The sequence below is a fragment of the Cyanistes caeruleus genome, chromosome 6 (genome assembly GCF_971803275.1).
Source record: "Cyanistes caeruleus chromosome 6, bCyaCae1.hap1.1, whole genome shotgun sequence".
Lineage (NCBI taxonomy): Eukaryota > Metazoa > Chordata > Aves > Passeriformes > Paridae > Cyanistes > Cyanistes caeruleus.
This window is the reverse complement of record NC_141706.1, coordinates 54,926,539-54,952,131: the sequence shown is the minus strand read 5'-3', so window position 1 is coordinate 54,952,131 and position 25,593 is coordinate 54,926,539. Positions and strand designations below refer to the sequence as shown.

The 25,593-nt window shown below is 37.1% G+C and overlaps 2 protein-coding genes across 53 annotated transcripts in view; both read right to left on the bottom strand.

The window, feature by feature from the left end:
* Nucleotides 1-11,320, bottom strand: part of PAPOLA (poly(A) polymerase alpha) — a 43,325-nt gene extending 32,005 nt beyond the window's left edge. For 5 of the 24 annotated variants that reach the window (XR_015288267.1, XM_086893849.1, XM_086893851.1 and 2 more), the window contains exons 1-4: nt 10,911-11,320; nt 2,090-2,260; nt 1,422-1,488; nt 48-129 (exon numbers count right to left, since the gene is read on the bottom strand). Coding sequence is in view for 21 of the 24 variants with exons in the window: in XM_086893849.1 (XP_086749975.1) it covers nt 48-129; nt 1,422-1,488; nt 2,090-2,260; nt 10,911-10,918 (328 nt within the window). In the remaining 3 variants the exon portion in view is untranslated. Of the gene's footprint in view, nt 1-47; nt 130-1,421; nt 1,489-2,089; nt 2,261-3,048; nt 3,960-9,974 lie in introns of those variants that run through there. The other 19 variants (XM_086893853.1, XM_086893866.1, XM_086893861.1 and 16 more) reach the window with 11 other exon arrangements.
* A 307-nt stretch (nt 11,321-11,627) lies between these two features.
* The window catches only part of AK7 (adenylate kinase 7), a 30,211-nt gene continuing 16,245 nt past the window's right edge, over nt 11,628-25,593 (bottom strand). For 8 of the 29 annotated variants that reach the window (XM_086893815.1, XM_086893829.1, XM_086893830.1 and 5 more), the window contains 6 exons: nt 22,932-23,060; nt 21,830-21,904; nt 20,976-21,173; nt 16,817-17,037; nt 14,533-14,691; nt 11,628-12,808 (listed from right to left, as the gene is read on the bottom strand). In XM_086893815.1, the coding sequence (XP_086749941.1) occupies nt 12,758-12,808; nt 14,533-14,691; nt 16,817-17,037; nt 20,976-21,173; nt 21,830-21,904; nt 22,932-23,060 (833 nt within the window). In that variant the 3' untranslated portion in view covers nt 11,628-12,757. Of the gene's footprint in view, nt 12,809-13,918; nt 14,028-14,527; nt 14,692-16,816; nt 17,038-20,975; nt 21,174-21,829; nt 21,905-22,931; nt 23,061-25,593 lie in introns of those variants that run through there. The other 21 variants (XM_086893813.1, XM_086893826.1, XM_086893819.1 and 18 more) reach the window with 5 other exon arrangements.

Here is a 25,593-nt window from a genome sequence, read left to right as displayed (position 1 = left end):
AACATTACCTCAAACACATGGATTTTTATCACAAAAGGAAATGTTACCTTTTGTATGAACCCCTAATCTATAGGATCCAAATGTAAAAATCTTTCCTCCAACATTTTCTATTACCGATTGTGGAAGATTCTAAATGGAGAAAAAAAAAATTGTTATTTTACCTTAATAACTTATAACAACACAAACCATTTATTTTTAAACAAGAGGAAAAATACTGCACGAAATTTACGCTGTTGAATTACAGAAATAATCTCAGTATTTACAGAAAAGCCTGAGATACGTTTGCCACTTTGATCATCTGTAACATTTCAACTACATTACCGCCTCAGGCCTGGTAATTGTTGCACCAATTCTACACTTCAGGCTCACTACAGAGTTGAAACACACTTTGCTTACCACTCAGGCATTTTAGACTGACACAGGAGTACTCTCCTAAATTAATTCCAATTTAGAGCAACACAAAACACAGTCTACCATACCAGTTACGTTACTTCAGAGACATTCGTACCACACAGCCTTTAACCAAAAATACCTTTGGGAAAGGTATCGTATGTTTAAATTGTTAAGGTACATCTACTAAAGTTCCTAGCTTTTAAAAAACTATTGAATCCACAGTACTGTGGACAAAGACAGCCATCCTTTCATAACAGGATGCAAAGGTACAATCTGAAACACTACATGAATGTTTACACAGCAGAAGATAAAATAAATCGAAACTTCTATTTTGCAACGTACACGAGAATAATTTAAGCAGCTTTCCACCTTGTACCAGTCATGATATTCTCACTATTTTGTTTTCAAGGATGAAGACACACAGAGTAGGGCAGTCGCTGCCCATAATCTCTTTCATATATAAATTATCATTGCATAAGGGAAGTGTACAGAAAACATACAATCCCAAAATACACACAAAGCAAATTTCCTTAAATTATGAATTTCCTCTTAAAAAAAAAAACCCTATCATCATGCAAGTCTGTAACTCTTCAAAGAAGATGTGTGGAAGCAGGGATTACTATAACCTGGCAAAAACACTATCAGCATTATCTGTCTACAAAAGTAACATTAAAGGACCAACATTAAAGAAAAAGACCACAGACCACAAAGATGCAGGAAGTACATTTTAAGATCTAACACTGTTCCACAAAGGCAAATTAATCTAAGCCTGTAATTAATACAGTACTGTATCAATGAATTTTGAGAAAAAGTCAAGTTACATCTACTGGTTTCTTTCTCTGACAAGGTTCTACTATGAAGGGGCAATGCTGCTTGTAAACAAAAGAAACTACACAAGGATGGTATCTGTTCTGATCCCCAAATCTAAGGTTCATCCAATTTAATACCGGAATGTATTTTGGAATAATCTTCCTAACAGCACTCTTAGAATCACAATATTGGCGACTCCATGTAAAATACATCCATACCTTGCTTTCACTGATTTCCCGTATCCATTCCTTTACCAAGTTATTTAATTTTCCCAAAATTAGAATCCTATTAATAAAAAAGCAGAATGACAGGTTACAAATTTAGAAAAAAATAGTAGAATTTTTTTAAGACTGTGATCATCATTACACACTAAGTCAAGAAGAGTAACATTACAGATCTAATTATAGATCTTGTTATATATACATATACACTGAAAGTTACTCCTACAACATTCCCACTATTTTTCACCCCTAAGAGACATTCAAGAGGTTTAAGCTCCAAAAAACAGAAGCATGCAAGGCATACACACATGAATTCAACTAATTTTTAAAATAAAACTTTAATTCATGTAACACATGCATCTAAAAGAACAGTGATAAGCAGTACTGAGAGGAAAAAAAAAAACCTCCAGAAAGCTTAATAAGGAAAAAAAAAAAGTATAAGGTCCATTACAATAAAGTAGGGATGAAGGGGATAATGGCAGACCAGCCTCTGAAATTTAAAGACCATTTTAATTAATTTGAGGTATTACTCTTAATTGAGAAAAGTTAAGCTTACAATTCCACTAGGCTTTTAAGAAAGCATTTGAAAGAACACAAACACACTTTGCTCTTCAATATTCACACATGAACCTCATGACAGGACACAAAACAGAGTATTTACTCACCTGCGTTGCAGCTCTTCTTCCTCTTCAAATACGCCATAAGGTTTTAGGGTTTCGATTAATTTCTGGGTAAGCATGCAGTCAAACTCCTTGGGGGCAGCTAAACTGATAGGTGAGGTAATGCCATAATGCTTCTGTAGTTGCTGTGTTTGTGATCCCTGGGTTGTAACGGGACTAATAAAGGCAATTAGATAAAGTTACTGACAGAAACAAAACAAAAACCAATTTATTTATTTTTTTATCATCTGAGTAGCAGACAAGAGAGACAGACTAAGAAAAAAAAAAAAAAGTTAAGCCTAGTGTTAGCTTTTTGATCCCAAATCACTGTGTTAAATCTGTCCTATTAAGGACACTAACAGAATTACCTTTCACCAACTCTTAATATGCATTAACTTTCTGGCCCTAAACTATTTTTTTCATTCTACTAGGGTAAAAGCTGTATCAGTTTGGGCTCCTTCACTTTCATAAAGTCTAAAGTAAAGACCACCCTTCATGTCCCGCAAAAATCAAAGTCCCACTCTTGGCAGTCATAACATTTCTTGGTATGCTGCTGCAGTTATCAGTCCTTCATGTTTATACCTTTCATATACTATTTCTATCATACAAAATAAGAAATATTATCATAAAGCCAACTATCTATTACATGTGGGAAAACTACAACATTACTTCAGTTTTACTTCCATTATTTGTCATCATCATCTCCTCAAGACTTCATTCCTCACTTCCACAAGCACTTTAAAAAAACCCACATTAATTGAATATTGACTAGAAACAACAAAACATGATATAGTTTTCCACAAGTTAAACCCATTTTATAACAATTCTAAGTACTATTGTTTGCAATCAAGAACTTAGTCACAATGCAAGCTTAAGCACATCTGTCCCTTTGCTCATCAGCATATAAATAAATAAATGGCACACCAGAAAAAATATATTATAAAGTGTACATTTAAAAAACAAACCTTCAAGTAACTGTGGGGACTGGGGTATCTGTGAAAATTATTTTATGCTGTTTCCTTGTTTCCTTTAGCTATGAGATTTTAATCCACTAATGAAGAATCTGGTAGCAGTTGAATACCTCATATAGATTCTTAGGACTTGAGGTGTCAACAAAAACATTGTTTTTTAAAAGGCTGTTCAGATAAATAACATAAAACAGTAATTCAAATTAAGGACAAAGGAAGCCCCTAAAACACTTTCTTCTCTTAAAAAAAAACTTTAGGAATGTCAACACAAATAGGAGTTTCAGCCACTTAACTGCCTCTACAAAAAGCAGCCAGAAAACAAAAAGTGTCAGTGTATAAACATCCTTGGAATATTTTAACTTATACCACAAAGCAAGTTGTTTGAACTACATTTTCTCCCCTTTCGCTAACTGTTAATTTGGGGGAAAAAAATAAAAATAAAGCTTTTAAATTTAAGATTTTTCAGTTTACTTCTGCAGGTTTTTTAAAGTAGTAATATAAAACAATATTTTAGCTTTGTATAACAATTTACTGATAGACTAACTTTCGCCCATAGCAAGAAACTGAATCCAGTTCAACAGATATTAGACTTCATTAAAAGGGCTGGAAAAACACAACCTGGCAGATGCTGTTACTAGATTTCAAAAAAAGACTCAATGCCACTGAAATCCAGATTCTGCTAATTCCTGAAGACAGCAATGCTGACAGAGGCCTCTGCATTCCCCCTACTTGTAAAGGCCATGATTTACAAATTCAAGAACTAACAACTTAAACATAATCCTTTACATTGTTTATAAAATCCCAGTACATAAACCCCAGCCAAATATCAGATCTCTTCCCCTGTCTGGTTTACACACAGCCCTGGCAGTGCAATGAGCAGCTCTGCCCTCAAAACACCACACTGCAATGATTGAAACCAATGCTCCTCCAACCCCTACAGGGCAACCAGAGCACAGCCACAGCCAAAACAAGCTCTGAAACTGCTCACAGAAACAACAGCTTCAAACAACCAATTAAATCGGTCACCAGATATACATCTTAGGGAACTGTTACATAAAGCCAGCTACAGCTCTTATATTTACTTTTAAAATAATGAAATAACGATGTTATCAAAAGAACAGGACTTCCCTAATACAAGTGTTCCATCTCTTTTTGAGCACTGATTTGAGTTAGTAAGTACCCTTTCACTGGGTTAGTGTGTAACGATTCTCAGAACAGCTGCCCTGAAGATTTTACAGTCGCAGAAGACAGTTAACATATATTAACACTGAAGAAAATGTAGGTTATTTACAGATAAAAATATTTAAATTGAAGCTTTGCCATTTGCACCGGCTAAGTTAACTCTAGTCTCTAAGGTTTCTGTAGCACAACAAAGAATATGAAAAAAATTCCTTTGGAAAATTAAAGAAAAAATGCTATGGCAAGAAAGTTTGTTAAACTTAATGAAGGACAGAATAAAGTAACTTACTCTGTTCACCTATTCATTTAAAAGGCAGCATGAAAGTTAATATAAACAAACAAGGAAAGCTATATCCTCTCCCTGCCTCCTACCTCCCATAAAAACAAGAAACACCAGAGAAAGCATTTGCTACCCCACTTTTAATGTAAAAGTAAATTATCTGAGAAAAAACTTCTGGTGCTCATTAGCCCAACTATAATGCTGTATTTACACACTACATTTTAGCCAGAAAATGCTAGTGATAAATACTCCTATACTTCTACTTTTTTCCTAAAACCATGAAGATCATACTGACATTCCAGCATCTTCCCTCTTAGTCACATGTGGGCATTTTTATTTGTGTCCAGAGAAGACCTTAAACTACCAAATTTATTCAAAGAGAAAGATGAAAAGCCAGGGAAGTATCTAACCTTCTACCCAAACAGATTAGGGACTGGTCTTGTTGGGGAGTCAACACCCTGATGGTATGACACATCTAGTACTCACTAAGTTAAACACTAACAAAAAGCGAAGTATTAAATAGCAACTAGAAGTTCCATCTCAGCTACTCACTCTTAACAACAGCAGAGATAGATTTGGCAGATCATATCTGGGTCTGACAGCTGAAAGCATGTTTAGGGCTTGTTGGTTTTTTTAGTTTTTGCTTTGGTTCTTTTGTGTGTGTGGTTTTTTTTTTCTTTTTGGGGGGTGGTGTTTGTTTTCTTAATAAAAAGAAAAGAAACAAAATACCCAAATACACAAATCATAAAAAAAAAACCCAAATAAAAAAATCCACCCCCCCCCTCAAAATAAAGAATAAATCAAAAACCCTAAGCTTTGCTTTTCAAGATCATAAAGAAAAATAAGACACTGTTTGAGGCTTTTAGGTTTGTTTCTTGTAAACCTCATATGAAGATCATATATGAAGATCATTCTATCACTCTGATATGACCATGAGCTATCTGTCAATTGTACAAATACAAAATGAAGTTACAGAAAATTATGCAGAGTTAAATCTGACATGCTATTATTGCAGCTCTGGTTCAACCTGAATTTTTGAATAACATATACCAACAATTTACCATGTGCAAATTGGGCAACAGCTACAGTAGAATTATTCTAGAGTGTTATGATTCAGTATTTCATATTCAAATACTTATTTAATTAGTAAGAAATGCACATCCTTTTATACATATATATATTTATTATATATATTTTTATATATTATTTATATTTATATATTTTTATATTTTACATACAAAGACACAGACACACAGCTCTAGTTTGTGCTAAGCTGAAGGTAGTGCAGCCAAACAACTTTGTCTTCAGAGCCTTATGTTTTGGTAGGCAGTATCTTTTTATACTGTTACCAGTAACTACCTAACTAAAAGAACAGACCTTGGCTATATGGTTACTGCTAAAACTCATTTTAAACAGAGAGCAGAAGTGGAAGAAAAAATAACCTAAATAAAACTTGTTGGAAGCTTTACAGTTTCCAGAGCACACACCTCTAAACTCCTTTATATGGAAATGACTAAATGTTGTTTTAAGGTAGAGGAGGGATTATAATGCATCTTTTGAAGATCAGGTGATAGCCTGAACACTTCTATTTAGACTGAACATAGAGCAAATAGAGCTATACCTATGTAACTGTCCCATATATAACTATGACTTGGATACTAATTCCAAGTTCTGTATTATTGTTTGCTTCTACAACACTAGAACTTTTGTCCATCCTCAGAAAAATCAACAATCCTGTTATAAACTTCTTTTTCAGAGTTCTTTGTATTTAAACCACCCACACAAATCCTATCCCCACACAAAATGCTGTCTTTCTAAACATTTGTTCCTCTTCTCTCCCAGTATTCTATGTCCATTCTAATAGTATTATTTTTAGTGCTATTTGTGTTAAGATTGTACATTTTTTGTCACAAACAAAATACATTTGCCATCAGCACCACACTGTCTAAATATCATGCTACTGAAATTTAGGAAACTTCACAAAAGTAAAAGACAATACAAACAAATATTAAAAATACATAGCATAATATTGAACAAACCGTAACCATTTAAATCTCCCTAAGTTTCAAACTGATCTAGATACTGAGACAAAATACACAACTTTAGGATTCTCAATGATTATCCTTACTTCTCTATTTGCCTCTACTGATTACCTCAGCAAAATTTATTCCTTCTTATTTGTTGATGTAAGACACCCAACTCAGATTCCTGAAACAATACTGGTCATCACACCATCTGGTTAACCAGCTGGAGATGAATTCATGGAGCTCAAGCTCCACTGTGTCCAGATTCAGAGAAACTCCGTTGAGAGGGTTTTGCTTCTTTTTACCTTTCCTTCTACAATGAGTGACTGGCAATTTAAACTGAAGATTTTAGCTTAACCTTATCGCCATTACTCCACGTGAAGTTTCAAAAATCTAGGCAGGAAATATCAATGAAGTCTACACAAATCAGTTACTGGGGAACATATGTATTAAATGGATAAGACAATACAGCTGTCCCTCCTCAACGAAAAGTTTCACTATCTAGCAGAATATCACTGGACCATTCAGGCCATGAGTTAAGTCTTCAACTGTCAGTATGAGGTGTTTGAGATACACAAAACTGATTTGAACAAAGGTATTGAAGCACCAGCAGGCAGGCAACAGGGCAACAGAAGAGGCTCACCTACAGCAAAAGGAAGATCATTCATACACATTCCTTGGAAACTCTCCTGAGCCCTCTGGCTCTTCTGTTCACATAGAAAAATAGGGAAGGTTGTATGTGCAAATAAAAACCCATCCACAATAGTCTTATTAACACAGTGGAAGGAGAAGTTTCTCAAGTAAAATGCTAATGAACTGCACAGGCAGCAGCTGAACCAAAAATTATTTTTATTGCTACGCGGGAGACAAAAAACTCAAGAGCAATTTAAGAAATTCAGTAAGACTGAATCAAAAGATAACAGGGACTATAAACTAAGAACTAGGAATCACACAAAGAGTTTCTGTTAAGAGATTAATTTGTCTCAGTGGTGAAATCTGCTCAGCCCAAAATAACTGAGTTTCCAGTACCTTTGCAGTACCCTCCATACAGTAAGTACTGTTATATTAACAGGTATAAACTCTGTCCTTTTTTAGAGTGATACTGAAAGACTGAAAGCTATTCCAAAACCATATATCCTTGCCATCTAACAAATTAATCCTCTGCACATATTTTTATATTAACTACTTCTCAATCAAGAAAGCTATCACTTCATATTATGGCAACTATTCTAAAGTCAGTCCATTGCTTTGCAAAGTTAATAATTTAATTCCTTTCCTAGCAGCCTATAAAATTCTCAACTCTCTCTGCTCAGAAACACACTATTTATCCATTCCCAACCAGCACAAGCCATTTTAAACAGTGCTGTACTTCCGGCACTCACTAATGAAAAGTGAAGAATGACTTCCCTCATGTCTACAAGAAAGTTCAATGAAAGGAAAAATGAACAGTCTTACTTGAGAAGTGAGAATCAGCTTGACTGTCCACTGGAAAAAGTAATTCTTAATGACATTCCAAAACTCTAATACAGAGCTTACCAATACCAACAATACTTAAAATTTACAGAACTTAGGGCACTTTAAAATGTTCATGTATATGACTCAATGCACTTTTCCACTTCTGGTTACAGAACAAAACAAAGCATTTCAGAAGTGTTTTGCCATGAATTCAGTAGACACGGATGTTCAGCAGCTTAGCAATGGAACAGATTCATGTTTTCTCTATGTGGAGGGTTAGAAATTCCCAGGTTACAAGAAAAGACTAAACCATCACTCCCATAGACATAGCTCCAGCTTGACTGAGTCAGTACCTCTTCTGTATAAACCAGAGATCCAACCAAAACACATGAATAGCTTAGTGAGCTTCATTCTTCTCTGCCATCTGATGTTTCAGATAATACACAGGAACATTGTATACCAAACCGTGAACTGAGCTATATCTTTACAACAGGGGAAGTAGTCATCTTTGTTTCTAATAAGCTTTTTTTTAAAGACTTCTTCCTTACACAGCTTCCCACATGAGAATTTTAACAAAAAGTCACATAAGTTTCTAGGATAAATTTTAATATTTAAAAAAATATTAAAGGCTTCTGTAAATGCCAGATATCAATCAGCATCAGCAGTCACACTACTGATGTACCATTGCTTGGTTTTATACTTTTGTATCTTACTGTTAATAAGCACAACCACAGCTCTGGACAACCTGGAACTCCAAGTCAAGAATAATGACAATCTCCAGTTGTATGGGAAATCAGTTTTGACAAGGCCTGTCAATTGCAAACACCAGTGGTGAAAATTAAGTTTGAACAACATATTAAAAAATCAGGGGAAAAAAAATCATTAATAAATAAACCCACAAAAAAACCACCAAAAACAAACAAAAAAATTGTCACCACATAAGTTTGACAGTGACATAGGGTTGTTCCACTTTCATTCAAAAAGATTATTGCCCAGAAGACAGAACCAACTGGAAAGAATTATAGAGGAAAAAAATCTTCCCAAGCTGCCACTTTCCTCTAATGCCAGAGGTATAATTTCACAAACTCAAAAATTAGCATTACCAGCATTTCTCTTACTGGAATTATAATACTCTCTTTAAAGTCCTGACTGGATGATACCAAGTCAGGAATGTCAAACCTACAACTGACAGAACAAATGCATAAACTGAGAAAGCTTCCTTTTTGCTAATTACAATAAATCTCCTGTACTAGTTGTCAAGTAATGTTTATACTGAAAATAGCAATATCTTGGTGCCATTGTAACTATGTTCTGTTATTTAAGTGCTTCTAGTTAAAGTATCAAAGACACCTACATCAAGATAAATTATCAAATCATTCCAAACTTTTCAAAGTTGAAGATAGTTATTATTACAACTCATAAAAGTAGCCCAAACTTCTTAAGTGTTGTTACTAAGCCTTTGGAATTTATGTAGTCACAACACAATAAACTAAGAATGAAAGCAGGCAGAATAAACACCCTCCCATTTTCCTGAGGCTGAAAAGCCTAGACAACTTCAAAGCTGACTTCTGGTAACTTTTCACTGCCATAATGAACATGGACAAAACTTACCTATAAGAACATTGGCGCTTCGTTATACAAAGCATTAGAACCTACTAAGCGTAAGTATTTTCCTTCCTGCATTCATCCACTGGTCCTTTCCCTGCCATAAACCCTTTCAGATAAGTTTCTATCATGTTATCTACCCCATGACTAACTTTGCAGTACTTTAGACTGAATTGACAACCACAACAGACAACCTTGGCTATTCTCTACTTAAAAGATGACATATTTAAAACCACAGTGAATAATCCCAAATTATAACAGTGAGAAGAAGAGTGTATATTTACAAATTCTTATATTTCTTCTTCAATGAAAGAAAAAAAAAAACACACAAAAAAAAAACCAAAACAAACAGACCAACTGAACAAAATATATAAACGTGCCTTAGTCCGAAATCACTTGATCACCTACACATCACCGTTTTCCTAGATTTGTATAACATAATAAAAGAATAAGATTATGAACTTCAGAACTGAGGAGCCGCAATTTTTGTCGTCTCAATCAGAATTCGTAAAAACATCAGCGATGGGAAAAGAAAGAAAAAAAATTTTAAAAAGCGAAAATAATAATTAAAAAAATGCCGGAGCGGGGTGAAAGAAAACAGCGAACCAACTGGGATGAATAAGGTCACACTTCGTTATTCCTGACTGCCAGCGGGGTCACGGCACGGCACGTCCAGTGCGGAAGCGCCCCAGGTTCCCGGCGGCGGCCAGTGGGGGACACGGGCCTGCAGCCCGCTCTGCCGGCCGGGGGCGCTGCCGGAGCCACCAGCAGCGGGGGCTTCCAAGGGCAGCGCGCTGGGCTCAGGGCACCCACAGGAACCAAAGGCCCAGGGTCTCCTGCCCCCAGAACTGAGAAAAATTGCCCGCGTGGTCACAGAGGGAGACTTCGACGGGGCTCTTGGGGGAAAAAGCGTTTCACCCTTAGCGGCCAGGGCTAGAAAGTGACAAACACGCGGGTCTCGCCCCTTCATGCGCCCTGACCCAGCAGTGGAGAGCGGAGGCCGCCGCACGCACCCCCTCCGTCCCGCACGTTGTCGTTACGCGATCGCAAATGCGGCGACAACAACGCAAAAGCCACATCACCATCACCTCCGGGGCTCACGGCCATGGGGAGCGAAAAAGGCAGCGTGGAGCTCCCGGCAGCGCGGGCAGTGGCGCCAGGGCCGCACACTGCGGCAGCGGAAGCGCCCAGGCCGAGGGGACCGCGAGGGGGAAGGGCCCGAGCCCCGGCAGGAAGGGCCCGGGCATGCGGGGAGCGCCGGGCCGAGGCCGGCACAACGCGAGCCCCGAGCGCGCCCCGCGAGCTCCCGGACTTACAACGGCATCGTCTCTCCGGCCCCTCCTCCTCCTCCTCCGCCGCCGCCGCCGCCGCCACCACCGCCGCCGCGTCGTCCCCTTCTTCCTCCTCCCCCACCGCTGCCGCCTGCGGACCGGTCACTCGTCCCGCGGAGCGGCGGGAGCCGCGACCATGGCACGGGCCGGGGCCAGGCCCCGGGAGCGGAAGGAGCGGCTGTGCCAGGCCCGGCTGCCGCCGCCGCTTCACTCGCCTCTTCCCCTCCGGCCTTCTAACATGGCGCCCGGACGCTACCACAGCAACGTCCCAAGGCGGGGGGGGCCTGACGCAGCGCGGCGAACACCCCCGCACGGCGCGCACGCTCGCCTGGCCGCGCGTGCGCAGACGGGGCGGGGCCGCGGGGCACGCTGGGGAATGTAGTCGCAGCGGCGGCGGCAGCGGCGCCGGCCCGAGGTTTGAAAACAAAGCGCCAACGGCCGCGGGGCGGCGCGTGCGCGGGGCCGCGCGGGGCGGGGCTGGCGGGCAGGGCCGGCCCCGGCGCTCCGGGCTCGGCCCGCTGCGGGCGCGGCGGGGGCTCCTGCACAGGCAGCCACGTGCGGGGCTTTGGCTACCGCGTCGGGCTTGCTGTGCATCCGTGCCCTGCGCAAACCAAACGGATTCTTTTCTAAAAGTTGTTCTTGAAACATCTGCCTGGAGTAGTCTGCATAAACTTTCAGATTATTAAAAAAATATTCACACTCTTTATAGATCAGCTCAAAACTTTATTCTTGGAAAAGTAAACGCATTACAGTAACTGGATAAAACCTGGTTTACCCTCTCTATTTAAGTGACCAGGTTACATCTTTATTCTGAAAAAATTACCTTTAAAACTAAGAAATTTTCTAAAGCTACCGGTTATTTCATCTTCAACCACCTCACAGGATAAATGGTAACTTGGGCTGAGACCAGATAGGACATAGAGATATTTATATGTGTTTCTTTAGAGTAGGAGATGATGGTTCTGAACTCTATTCCCAACTTGTCTGTGAGACTATGAAAACAGATGAAATAAGATACTCTATAAAAACACTAATATATCTTGAAGAAAAACATTGGCCATTAACACATCTAAAATTCTGATACTCAAACTTACAGAAAAAATAGCTATGAAATGTTTCTATATCACTATTCTTTCAGCTCTTCCACTTTTTTCCCCCCCTCCTTTTGCACAAAGGGTCCTTGCCTTCTGTTTTGACAAAATCATGTATTTGTTTAACACCATGTATGCAATCAATTTCAGCTCAGTTAGCATAGATATAGTTCCTGTGACATCTGGATGAAGTCATCAAAATTGAGGACAGCCATGTGCTGGAAAGTCTAGATTCTTCAAGAATCTCTAAAAAATATGTTATCTAGTGTTGAATGCTGAAGATTATTAAATGAGTTCTACAGCCATGTGTTTGATACCAAAGTGAAACACAGGTTTTATGACATACCTGTGCTGGGAAACTGTTTAACAGTCAGTCTTCAGTGCAGCACAAGAAGACTGTACTGTGTGACTTTTTGCCTCTTGGTTACTGGGAGGAGGAATAGGACAGAGAAACACTTTTATTTTTGGATAAAAGTTTTTCTCGTGCTAGCTGCCTACATTCACTAAGGATTAGGAATATAATATAGAGACGTGTAAATGCATCAATCCATACATGCAGCAAATGGAAATTTAGAAGAGTGTTAAAAACCCAGTACAAAATAGTAATAAAGTATGAGAAATAAAAATGAAGATGACATAATAAGCCTAAACAAAAATAACATCAGAAACAAAGTATTTTTATCTAAAATGTATTAGGAATTTTCTCCCTTTTTGTTTCACAATTCCTATTGCTGCTAGGATTTAAGGTTTACTCCAATCGATATCAGGACTGTTCTTGAAGAGATATTCTGCCTATAAACAGAAGAGTTTCAAAATTACAGTTATTTTCACATCTCCAGCTTTGAAATATATTCAAAATAACAAAGATATAGTGGATAACATTGCTTTAAACAAAACTGCAGTAGGTATTAAATAGCCCTAAAATGTCACTTATGGTAGCAAATGTCTCTATGTCAGAGAAATCTCTTTCCCCCAAATACAATCCAAAATACCATTGACCTCACTCTCCCTCTTCATTGCAGTCACCCCGTTTCTATTGTGGGCAAGAGAAGGAAGTGAGCCATCTATAACAGTTTTTGTCACTCTGAATGTCTAGGGAGTACCCTAGAACCTGGTTTCTGGACCCACTGATACCGATCTTTAAAAGCTATGCAGATATTAGGGAAGATCTCATACTCCTACAGCTGCAGGTAATTGTCACCCACCAGTAGGCAAAAAGGTTAAACTGAGAAAACATCCCTTAATGCCTGAAGTGGGACCGTAACACCATTGCTTTCATTTCAAGTTTTTAATTATTAATAAAATGCTCTGTTTCATCTTGTAACAGCTTGGTTAGGATGTGCAGGTAGAACAGCAGCAGAGCAATAACATTTCAGCACCTGGATTCTTGTCTGAATGCAATGCTGACCCTGCTTGCAGCCAAAAGTTGAGTAGGATAACGTCCTGAGGTCATTTGCAACTGGAATTAGTTATGTCCTACAAGATTTTCTCCATCATTTATGTGTGTATCGTGAAGAGAATTACCAAAGAGCTTGCATTTATCATTATGACAATATGCTCAGTTGCATCTGGGGGGATGGGGAGAGTGATATCGGAAGTGATTCTGAAGAGTTAAAAGTTTTAAATCATTTGAAAGTAGGCATAAGTAGCTAGAATTTTTAGGCCTCAGGTTGAACTTTATCTGAACCATATGGATATGTTTTTCAGTCAAAGATGGATTACAGTGAAACCTGGCACTAACAATCTGAACATTAATAATAGAATAGACAAAACTGCAGCTTAAACATTACTTAAAAATTAATAGCTGGAGTGGACAGCCCATAGATCATGGTATACAAACCATAAGAACCACATTATTGTAACAACCAGAATCAACCAAAAGCCCACTGAAACCAACCTGAGAGGGTGTGGAGGTGACCCTTTAGCAAACCCTCTGGTAACATACAGTAAACCAGTGAAGGGCAACCAGATCTCAGACCCTCATAGAGCTCCTGGTCCCATGAGGGAGGTCCTGTGAGGGATGGGGAGTCTAGATTGTAAAGGTATAATTGTCCAGGGATTTCTTTGTGGATCCTCTTTTGAGGCACCTAACTCCAGCTATCAGATATCATAATAGGTTAATTGGCACAAATCAATCTAATGGAAATTAAAGCCCAATGTAAAAAAGTTCTTTAACTTGTAGTCCTGTTTAACACAGCAGAATTGTCAGGGTACATAAGATGAGCAGAGCGCACCTACCAAGGGAAAAGAAGGTTCTAGTAGTGATTTTCGTCCTATTACTGTTTAACTACACTGGATACTTCCCTTGATGCACAGTATCAACTAATCCCATGAAGAGTAGCTTCTGGGTTTTAATTTACACTATAATTGCTGCTCAACAGAATTGCAAGTTCTAATCTTTAATGAGTTGCTAGCCTGAAAGCGGGGAGGAAATTTTAATCCTTTCATTGAGAGAGATTCTTTGGGTCTTGATGAGTATTCAAAAATATTTAAGAAACAAAACATAATCACCTTACCAGAAAATTGACTGGATCATCTGGCCTGATCATACAACATGCATTTATCCCTTGCATAAGTGTTGGCATGACATTCTGCATTAAATAGTTCCGTAATGGAACAGACTGGGCCTCCAAGAACTCTTGTTCTTGTCTTTTCACTTCCTCCTGCTGTTTATTCTACAAGTAATAAAGAAAAAAATGAAATGTTTATAGCATCTATCAAATATTATTTGGCTAAATAACAATGCTGGTCTAGAGGGAAAAGATAGTGTTAGATGCTGTGGACAGAACTTTAAAGAACAAGTTGATAAGAAAAATTACTAACTGCTTATTAAATTTAGAGCATAAAACACACAGAGGACAAAGAATTTAACATAATAGGGACTGACATAATCTCCTTACTAAATTATTTTATTTTTCTTCCTTAACACCTAAAAGAAGGGTTTTTTTTGAGGCTTCCAGTGGCCCTGTTTCCATAAGGTATTTAGCAAAATGGTTACATTTTGAAGTGCTACACTGTAGCACTTCAAAACTTAGTGCTACTGCAAACACAGGCGGTTTATTGAGGTGTCCTTGACCTGGAGGGAAAGAAGCATATTTTTAGTCTATATAGAGTCCTGGGTTTCTAAACTTTTAATTTGTTTGTAGTGTTGGGTTTGATTCTCTTTGGTTTCTTTGGTTTGTTTTATTCTTATTTCATTGATGTTTTCGAGGGGCTTGAGAGTCAAATAGACTAAAACCACAGTGAATTACATCTGTTTCCAGCAGCCAAATTTACTTCTGAATTCAGCTGAAATCGAATCCAATTTTCACACTCAAAAAGTAAGAGGGATGAGGAAATAAAACTGCTACAAGCTTTTCTTCTATTCAGTAGCACTTAAGTAGCTGCATACTTGCAGCAGCTTTAGCCAGAAGATTACTTCAAGTCGTTTTCTTTGTCCTCTCTTCATTCATTTTATTCATCAGTAGCCTGAATCATACATTGCTACAGCAAACAGATGATATTCTGAAGACTGTTTTTCTATACTCGAAGCATAACACAAAAGCAATAATCAGATAAAATAGGTACACCCATTTTTACCTTATTCACTCAGTCCACGAGAGCTATTGAATAAATCTTGCAAGTGGTCTATGGTCACTACTCAGAGACAGCAGCTAACCTACAGTGCCAAGGGCAAATGAACAGTTGCTTTGATTTCCTGATCATCTGCTTATTTTAAAGGACAACCTTAAACACGTGTTTTATTTAAACACCTACTTCAGTTTTGATTAATGCACAGTTTGCACTTTTAAAGGTAGACCATTTGGATTGAATCTACCTAAAATGTGTTAGCTAACCTTAAGAATTTTATAGAGTACAAAATGCTGTTTAATGTTGAATGAAGCTGTAACTAATCAGAGATTAAAAACCGGTTATTTACAAGCCAACATCAGAGGAATGTAAAAGCTCCTTTAAAGGTCAGTAGTTTCAGCATATTATTACCCCATAGATGTGTATGGGCATTCAAATATAAGAAAAAGACTTCTCTGTGGAATGATCAGTTTGTTTTTAAATAGCTCTACAAGAAGACAATAGACTTGCCTTCTGGTGAAACGGTCTGACTTTGGGTGTGAACAGGGAGATTCTCACAGTATGCATTTCAGGTCATTTAACTAAAAATGTCCTTTTGTGTGGCAAAGTAAATAAGGAAAAAGCATCACTGCAAGTCTTCTGTGGTCAGGTGGCCTAAATACCAAGTACTTATTAGATAACTAGCAAAAAAAAAAAAAAACATCCTTCAGACTGCATCAGGTAGTCCTTATTGAACCAACTACTTAGCTCTCACACATGCTCTTGCAGGCTCAGAAATATTTCTGAAATGTAGGCTGGAAGATTAGGTCAGTGTTGAGTTAAAAATCTAGCTTGATAATTAAGACTTAGGCGCTTAGAGGTAAACTGAGCAAAATGCAAAAGTGCTATTAGATTTGGTAAGGAAAATCTCCACTGATTATAGTAGGTATATATAAATGGTAAAATAGAAGAGATATGGCACAGCAGCAACCAGAGTACCATAAAAGTATTTTAAAGACATGCTGATACCAAAATGCAAAATGCTATGTTTGTAATGAAAAAGACATTATATTCTGTAAGATGGGTTTCAAAATGTGCTATGAAGATAGCCTAACCCAGACCTAAAGCAGGATATAAGAAATGAGAGAATTTATACTACATTTCCCAAGTATATTTATATATAACAAATTACTTGAAGCCATCTAAAACACATAAATAAAAGTGTTTTCCCGAAGATACGTGCTAACATACCCACTCTTCACATCTTGCCATTCTTTCTTCCCTTTCCTGAGCTTCTTTATACTCTTGTTCAGCTTTTTCTTGAGCTTCTTTGACAAGGCGTTCTGCCGCTGCCTGACGTTCCAAAGCCTCCTTTTCTTCATCTGTCAAACCATAATTCCGAGGTTCTCCAACTTCTTTGATGATCTTTGGTACAGTAAGTCTGTTCTCAGCATCTTCATATACAGCTATATCTTTTAAACAATACAAGAGAGAACCATTTCAAGCCTTTTGTCAACTATTGTCAATTATTTTGCAAGACCTAAAAACATATTGTGTTCATGTTGTTTGAATTTTAAAGTAAAAGATGTTTTCAATTGCTTATAAATGTCAAATTTTTGTTACATAGAATGAAGTTTTCTAAATCTGACTTTCTTTACCAGTTTCTGCTAAAATAGTTTGCCATTTAAGGTAATGTAAGGAAGAAACACACTAAAATAAATTTTACAACTATTGTTGAACAATTGCAGCTTGCCCAGGTTTTGAAACACAAATAAGAAATCAACTAACAACTCTCAGAGATGTTCCTGACAGTAATCTTAGGTCAATTTATAGAGATGCACAAAACCATCAGTTTTGTCATTCTCTCCCCACTGAATGCTACATAATAGGATGTGGCACAAGATCCAATGTTTTCACCCATACAGATTTACAAATACACAGACCTTTCTCTAGTCGATCTCTTACTGTGTTATATTTACAAAAAAAATTTGTATCTTCAGGTAGGAACATGAAGACTGAACAAGACCTTCTCTTTCACTTTATTCCTTCTCCCATTTTAATTGCTGGAAGTTACTTGCACATTAAACTTGACAAGAAAGAAGAAAAATAAAAAATACAAATCAAGACATTCTCCAGGGCTCTCTGGTTTCTGTATGCGTTCAGTGTGGAGAGGCAGAAACAGTATAGGAATGTACAAAGAAAAGAGGAAAAGTGGACGTTTGAGGTAGAGAATACTGAGGTAAAGGGCTTTTTCAGAGGCATGAAATGGAAATTGTAAAAGCACAGAAATGGGTAAAGAGAGCATGCAGATGAAGGGAAAACGAGGAATTTGAATATAGAACTTAGATGAGAATTCAGTAGCCTCTGCTTCACAGTTCTTTAGGAAATTATTTTGAAAGTCATTGGCAAAGCATTTTTCTCATCTCTTTCTAATCACCGACTCAGGCAGGATCAGACTCTCAAATACTAACACCATTTTTCCAAGAGTTAGTGTTTGTGATTTGGACCTCAAATCCAAACTCTGATCATGAATTGAAGAGGGAACCAATATAGTCCTATACAATAAAACTTATTTTACAGATTCTTCTTTCAAAAAATCAGGAATTACCTTCCTGAAGTACTCTGAATTAAAGCAATACATTTGCTATGGCAAGCAGCCCATAATTTTTAGAATTTTAGCAGCACCTGGATATACAAATTACAATGAGAATCACTTTTCTAGCCATTTAAAGTATTTCTAAGAACGGTATCAGTGTTGAATTTGATCTTTTTCTTAGACAGCCACAGAAGAGTACAATGTACATTTTACAGCAATCATAATTAACTACATTTATCCTCAAAAACTAATGTGTTTTAAATGAAAAATGAAGTTAGCATTTATGCTAGCTGAGAGGAAAGATCACTGGAGAAGGAGTTAATTAATTAAGGTCTTCAAAGGAAATTGCTGTTGTAACTTTAACATGTATTTTTGTATAAGATCTAACATGCCTGTCACCATTCCCAGTTTGCAAATGAGAAAAACAAGACACAAGATATCCAACTTGCAGTCTTCATACAGTGAGTCATCAAAGTTGAGTTTTCAGAATTTTGAAGCCCACTCCTTTGTAGTAATCATATTTCAGACTCAGAAAAAATAAAAATCATAAAAATTATACATAAAACCATACGTTATGATTTTTTTTAATTTAAGGTAGAAAAAAACTTTTATTATTTTGAAACAATATTGAACAAATCAAGCATAATTTTTAACCCCTTCTTCAGAATATAGCTGAGAAAGCAGTTTGGTCTCTGATTAAATCCATTGCTACTTAATTCTGTGCATCTGAAAATCCAGCTGGGGCATCAACTAGAATGGAGGAGTATTGACTGAGCTGAAGGATCCTTAGTGGAGTTTGTAACCTGTTCCTGACATTTTACAGCAGAAGCAACACACCTGCATACTTCCATGGGTAACAACCAGGAATGTGAACATGGGTAAAGAGGCAGTTCTGAGACAAACAGGACCTAAAGATGATGCTCATTTGAACATGAGAATCAATGCTAACACTCAACGTGAAAAGCATCTGGAACATCACAGCTGTGATACTGCAATAATTCAAATCAGTAGGCAAATGAGTTTCTGTATTTGGAATGGGCTACAGTTAAAGAATCTTTTAATCTTTATCATCTTTCGGCATAATTCTTTGAATTACAGTGCCTCTACTTGTATATCTTGAAGTGTATAAGCTAAGAATATGACCAACTGATGGCATCAGATCTTAATATTTACCATTTCATACATTTGCTTTCCATAATGGAATTTCCTCAATTCTAAAATAATTCTACTGTCTCACTATTTTTTCCAACTACTACACTTTTTAAAAGTGTATCTTATTATTTTCTAAATAATCTCCATAACTGACAATAAATGAAAAAATTTAGAAACTCAGTTATGGCTAAGGGGGTTGAACAATTAACTTTTCATCATTCATCTCAAATATACATTCCAAATATCAGCAGTTTTAGTTGCAGAGGTCTCACCCTTCTTTCTTTCCTCTCCTCTCCCCTCAAAGACCCACCTTTTCATTAGAATACTGTCACTCTGATCTCATTGGCACTGAATAATCAGATTATAGTTATTTTCTCAAGATTTCCCAGTGATCACAATTTTCTAGATAGTATGTAGAGAAGAAAAGTATTCTCATATATAGGTGTAGTGCAAAACAGATTCAGTCCCAGCCTTCCACTTTTAATTTCTAATAATTTTCTTAAACACTTCTAAATTTACAGATTACACACATATTGTCATGGTGTTGCAAAATGTAAAAATTTTCTTGAGAAGTTATGTTCTTTGATGTTTCATCTTTGTATATTTTCAAGCTTGATCAACAAGAAGGTGGATTTAACCCATGAAACAGATGGCAAGCTCTAAATGATGTCCAGGTGTTAGAAAAACAAATTATTTTTTGGTAGAATTACCTTGTCAATGTTTAGACCTGGACAAGACTCAATGGTCTCAGACCAATGGGCCGTTAACAAAGCTTAGGAAGAAGGGTGTACCACTGACAGGACACAAAGAGTGTAGAATTTACAAGCCATAAGGTCATTTGGCAGAATGCCCAAGATAATGAAGAAACTAATAAAGTCAACTCAGAAATGGTGCTGAAATCACCTCCAGCTGGGTAAAAGTAAATGCCAGCAGTGAAGAAATCACAACCATAGACTCAAGGACCACCAACTGAAGAAACCCACTGACCCAAAAGAAGGGAAACACTTAGCATGGGAAGCAAGAGAATAATTATCCAGTAGAAGATTGAATACTAATTAATAAGAGAACTATGTAATATTTAGTCAATAAACACTAATCCCTTTGTTTGGTAAAATGTAGAAATAGTGAAAAGTTTTGATAGTAGGGGTGTTTGATTTGTGACGTACCACCAAGCACAGAGGTTAGCACAACTCTGAAATAAACAATCAATGCGTCTTTTCAGAGTGTAATTATTAGCTGGTTGCCCACCAGGTAACAAATCTGATTTTTATGGACAACAATAGCATCTGACAATAAGTCTAAAGAAATAAATATGAAGAACCATGTTTATGTCCATTAAAATGTACGCTTGCACCTATCTGAAAAAGTGCCAGTGTAGAGATCTGTAACCTAAGTCATAGAATTATTTTAATAATTAACTTTACAAAAATGAAAAATTTACACCCATAGTTTTACAAACAGGTTAACTGTAAAAGAACATTTTTTGCAGGTATATAATTAAATGCTTGTTGTGTATGTATTCTGCAATGTAATAAAAATATTATTTATATATGGACACTTAGTATTAGATTTTTGCAAGTGTGCAAGAACAAATTTTGTTCTTACAAAAATTTGTAGGAAAAAAAAATTTTATTCATATCTACTAATTTTATTATTCCATACCAATAAACTGAGGATGTATTTCGAGTTCATCAAAATAGTTGAGAACTGTCGTATCATCGGTATTTAACTTGCGGAAGTGTTTCAGACTTTGCAGGAACTGGTCCTCAGTATAATGCGTTCCATCAACTTCGACCTCTGGCAGATTTATTATTCTGTTTATAAGGAATTCATCAGATGCAGTCAAAGAAAAAATAAATTCTGTGAAAAAGAATGTATTATTTGAATATATACAAAATTTCCAACGGAATCAAGCGAAAACAGAAGGATAAAGCAATTTTGACATAGATGAAAACCACTCTATTTTAATTCCCAGCATAACTAACGCATTACAATTTTATCCATCAAGCTTCTGTAATCATAAGAAGGCAGCCACTACTGCTGTCAGCCAACTATTGATGGCATTTGCACAAAAAAACACAAACAAACAAACAACCCAGAAACTGCACCAAACCCTTCCTTTTGATTAAGGAAAACTTTGACAAAAAGTTGGTCAAGCATTGGAACAGGCTGTCTGGAGAAGTGATTGAGTCACCATCCCTGGAGGTATTTAAGACTTACGGGCTGTGACACTTAAGGACATGGTTTAATGGTGAACTTGGAAGTGCTGGGTTAACAGTTTGACTTGATGTTCTTACTGGTCTTTTCCAACCTAAATGATTCTATGATTAACTGTTCACTTTTAAATACAAGGGCAGCAGCATTACATGAAATAGATTTTTTTTTAAGTTAAATTAAATAGGAAGAGATGGAGTGATATTTTAGTCTTCTTGTTGGTGGCAGCAATGTTTCCTAAGTTTATTTAATTAGAAAATAAAACTCCTCAGTTTATTTAAAAAGAAATCTATCAAACTTACCAGGTATAATTATTTCATTAAATTTAGGCATTATGCCTTTTTCTTCTTCCTCTTCTTCTGCTTCATCCTCTTCTTCTAAAACAAAAGTAAGAAATTATTGACATTTTCATTTGAAGCAATAATATCACTTTATTTGCTAAAAATGTGCCCAGTAAAACACAGGTTTGCCAACATCCAAATGATACTAAGAATTGGAAATTAATCTAATCTTGACACCAGTTTAGAGAATTCAGTAAGTAATTCATGTAGCCAGGCACCACAGAATTGTACCTTGGGACACTAGTAGTTGTGTTTTCCTATACCACAGACAGGTGGACATGCACACAAAATTTTTTAATATGTCCAGTCTTAAAACTGCTGTCTTTTCTTTGGCCTCTCCTCCTGCCTAATAAATTATTCTGCAAAAAATAGAGACAAGGCTCAGAACAGCAAGTAGAAATATTTTACAATTCTATGGTTAAAATGTTTTTAGCCACTAAGGGTCTGCTGTTACAAATAGTCAGTAAAACCACCTGTAGAGTATCAGCTGAGCATGACCATTTGCAGAACAGCTAAGCTGAACAAGACTGTTTTTTCTGTACCTTCAAACCCCAGGTGTATGTTAAACATGAAAATGACTCCTGGTCTTAATATATAGATGGTGCTTGCTCACAATTTGAAATGTTTTTTGCAGAGCTTCTCTGAAGTCATGACTACTGTAGCTCATCTAATAAATACACTCTAATTTGGCTCATAAATTATGTATTGGTGCACTGGCTGGATGCCCTCATTCAGTAGCCCTTAAATATTATGAAGAAATTCTACTGTAGAGCTGGCTTAAGTGAAGTAGACCCACACTGGACAAGAAAGCATCCTCCATGTTTGTGCATGTACTTTTTCCTATAGTCTAAAAATTAGCTTGTGCATAAATGAAATAAGGTGCATTACAGTCCTTCTTACATTATAGTAATCACAATCACAAAACTTTGTTTTGTATCTTGCACTGTAGTCATTACAGTGCTGATGCACTCCTGTAGTATGGCTCTGAAACAGTGATGGTAATTACAGCACCAGCAGCAATAAAAACAAAAGCAGCAACAAAACCAAACCAAACAGTACATACCTTTAAAAAGATCCGTTGCCTGCTCATAGGTCTCTGGGAACCCATCTAAAACATATCCTTGGTTCCTACAAGGCATAGACATGAGCTTGTCCTTCATAATTTTAATGAGATACTCATCACCTAGTTGGCCTAAGACAAAGAAGGTCAATAGGTACCTAGCTTAAAGAAACAAGAGATCTGAAATTATTTTACTAACATTTAATACATTTTAATACATTTTTCTTCTACTTAGACCCTAAAAAGTTAAATATTTTGAGCTACTATTTGTATATTAAGGTGTAGATATACAACAAAATTACCTTTGTGTTTAGGATATAAATTAGTACTTTAATGACCTAAACATGAAGTTAGTTTTATTTGAATAGTACAATCAGATTTTAATAGAAACAGTAAAGAAATTCTTATAGAAAAAAAATCACGAGAAAGCAATAATTTTCTATTTTCATTTTACAGTAAGACTGAAAGAGAGCCTTGCAACAAGATGTGAGGTAGGATCTACAAGTTTCATTTTCAGACAGGTGGAGATACAAATTGGTTTATTTACTTGTCCTACATTGTTGAGAAAATATGTAGGAGGAAAAAGGTTTGACTTGATTTTTTATCCTTTTACAAACATTAGCTGCAGTTTCCTACTTCATTTTGCTTTGGCTATTAAAAGTCTTAGATATTTCTGAACTATTTTAAAAGTATGTAACTATTTTAAAAAGCATTTTTATTTTAAACAACGCATCAAATCATGCAGAAGAGTTGTTGCCATAGATCTCATTACAGAAGCTTCCAAGTGTGTACGAAATTAATTTCTTTGCAGATACACAAATCAGATCCAAAGATCTAAATCAGGTAAACCCTTAGAAAGAGATTGCATTTTTAAGGGGGATCACTTTATATCTGTACTGGGTTGCAATGCAAGATGTAACCAAAAGTACTTATTCTATTACCAGCTCTTAAGATGAGGTGTGGCAGTGTTCTTTATATCTTCCATGACTCATTCTCCCTCCAGGGGGATATCTTCTGTTAATGGGCCATTGAGTCTCTCTACTTGACTGATAAAATTACATCATCCCATTGTGAGATGCTCCTGCCAGGGGGAGGAGCCAAGCATTCCTGCCCGGATAGAATTTGAGACTTGGAACAATGCCGTCAGCCTTTCTCCACTGGATTCGCAAGGAAAGACTGGACCCATCTACACCACCAATGGACCTTCAGAGGAAAACTACACCCTTCTACAGGATCATTGCTTCAACAGAACAACATCTGTCAATGCAGGAGGACTGCAGCCACCACTTAATCATTCTACCAACACCCTGACCAACAGGGAGTCAGGTTATATTCTGACTCTGTCAGTGTTTTATTTTTTTACTACTGCATTTTTATTTTAATTTTCCTAGTAAAGAACTGTTATTCCTATTCCCATATCTTTTCCTGACAGCACCTTGATTTCAAGATTATAATAATAATGGAGGGGGGGAGATTTACATTTTTCCATGTCAAAGAAAGATACTGACTTCCTTAGAGGACACCTGTCTTTTCAAACCAAGACAATACCACATAGAAAATGTTAAGCACTAAGACCAAAACTACATGGTATTATTCATATACAGATGGTAACTAATGCTTTTCAGCAAGGAACCTTTTTTCAATCTACAAACTTTGAAATTCTTTCTGGGCTTCCATAAACAGTATTTACTTTCTAATGATGAATGAGGTTCTTAAAGAACCCCCACAATTTCATATGAGCATGCACTTTTTTTACTAGAATACTTTTATTTTTGCAATTTTGACAAAGGTATATTCCACCAACTTTTTAATTTATATTATTTAATTTTATGCTTTCTGCTCTGAGAAGAAAACATGACATAATTTAAAAAGTCTGAAGTAGAAAGATGAAAGTGCTACAATTAAGGAAGCACCAAAATATTTTAAAAAATATATCACTTTTAATATATGAGATGTATGGTTGCATTGGTTTTATGTGGACAGGTTTTGTTAGCCAGGGGACCTACAGAAGTGGATTCTCTAAGAAGCTGGTAGAATCTTCCCCCATATCCGGCCAAGCCAATGCCAGATGGCTCCAAGGTAGATCTGCTGCTGACCAAATTTAAGCCAATCAGTGATAGTAGTAATGCCTCTATGACAAAATATCTATGTAGGGGAAAAGTCTTTGTGCAGAACTAAATGTGGCCAGGGAAGACAGAAGAGAGAATCTATGTGAGAAACTTCTCTGCAGACACCCAGTAGGCAAAGAAGGAGGGGAGCAGGTGCTTCAGGTGCCAAAGCAAAGATCCACCTGCAGGCTGTGGTGCAGACCATGGTGATCAGGCTGTCACTGTGCAGCCCATGGAGGTCCAGGGGAGAGCCGAGATCCACCTACAGCCCATAGAGGAGGCCTACTCGGGGGCAGGTGGGTGTCCAGAAGGAGGCTGTGACCCCATGGGAAGCCCACACTGGAGCACACTCCTGGCAGGACCTGTAGACCCATGAAGAGAGAAGCCCATGCAAGAGCAGGTTTGATGCCTGGACTTGTGACCCCATGGGGACCCATGCTGGAGCAGTCTGTGCCTGAAGGACTGAATCCTGTGGAAGGGACCCACAGTGGAGCAGTTTATAAAAAACTGTCTTCCATGGGACGGACTCACACTGGAGAAGTTCATGGAGGACTGTC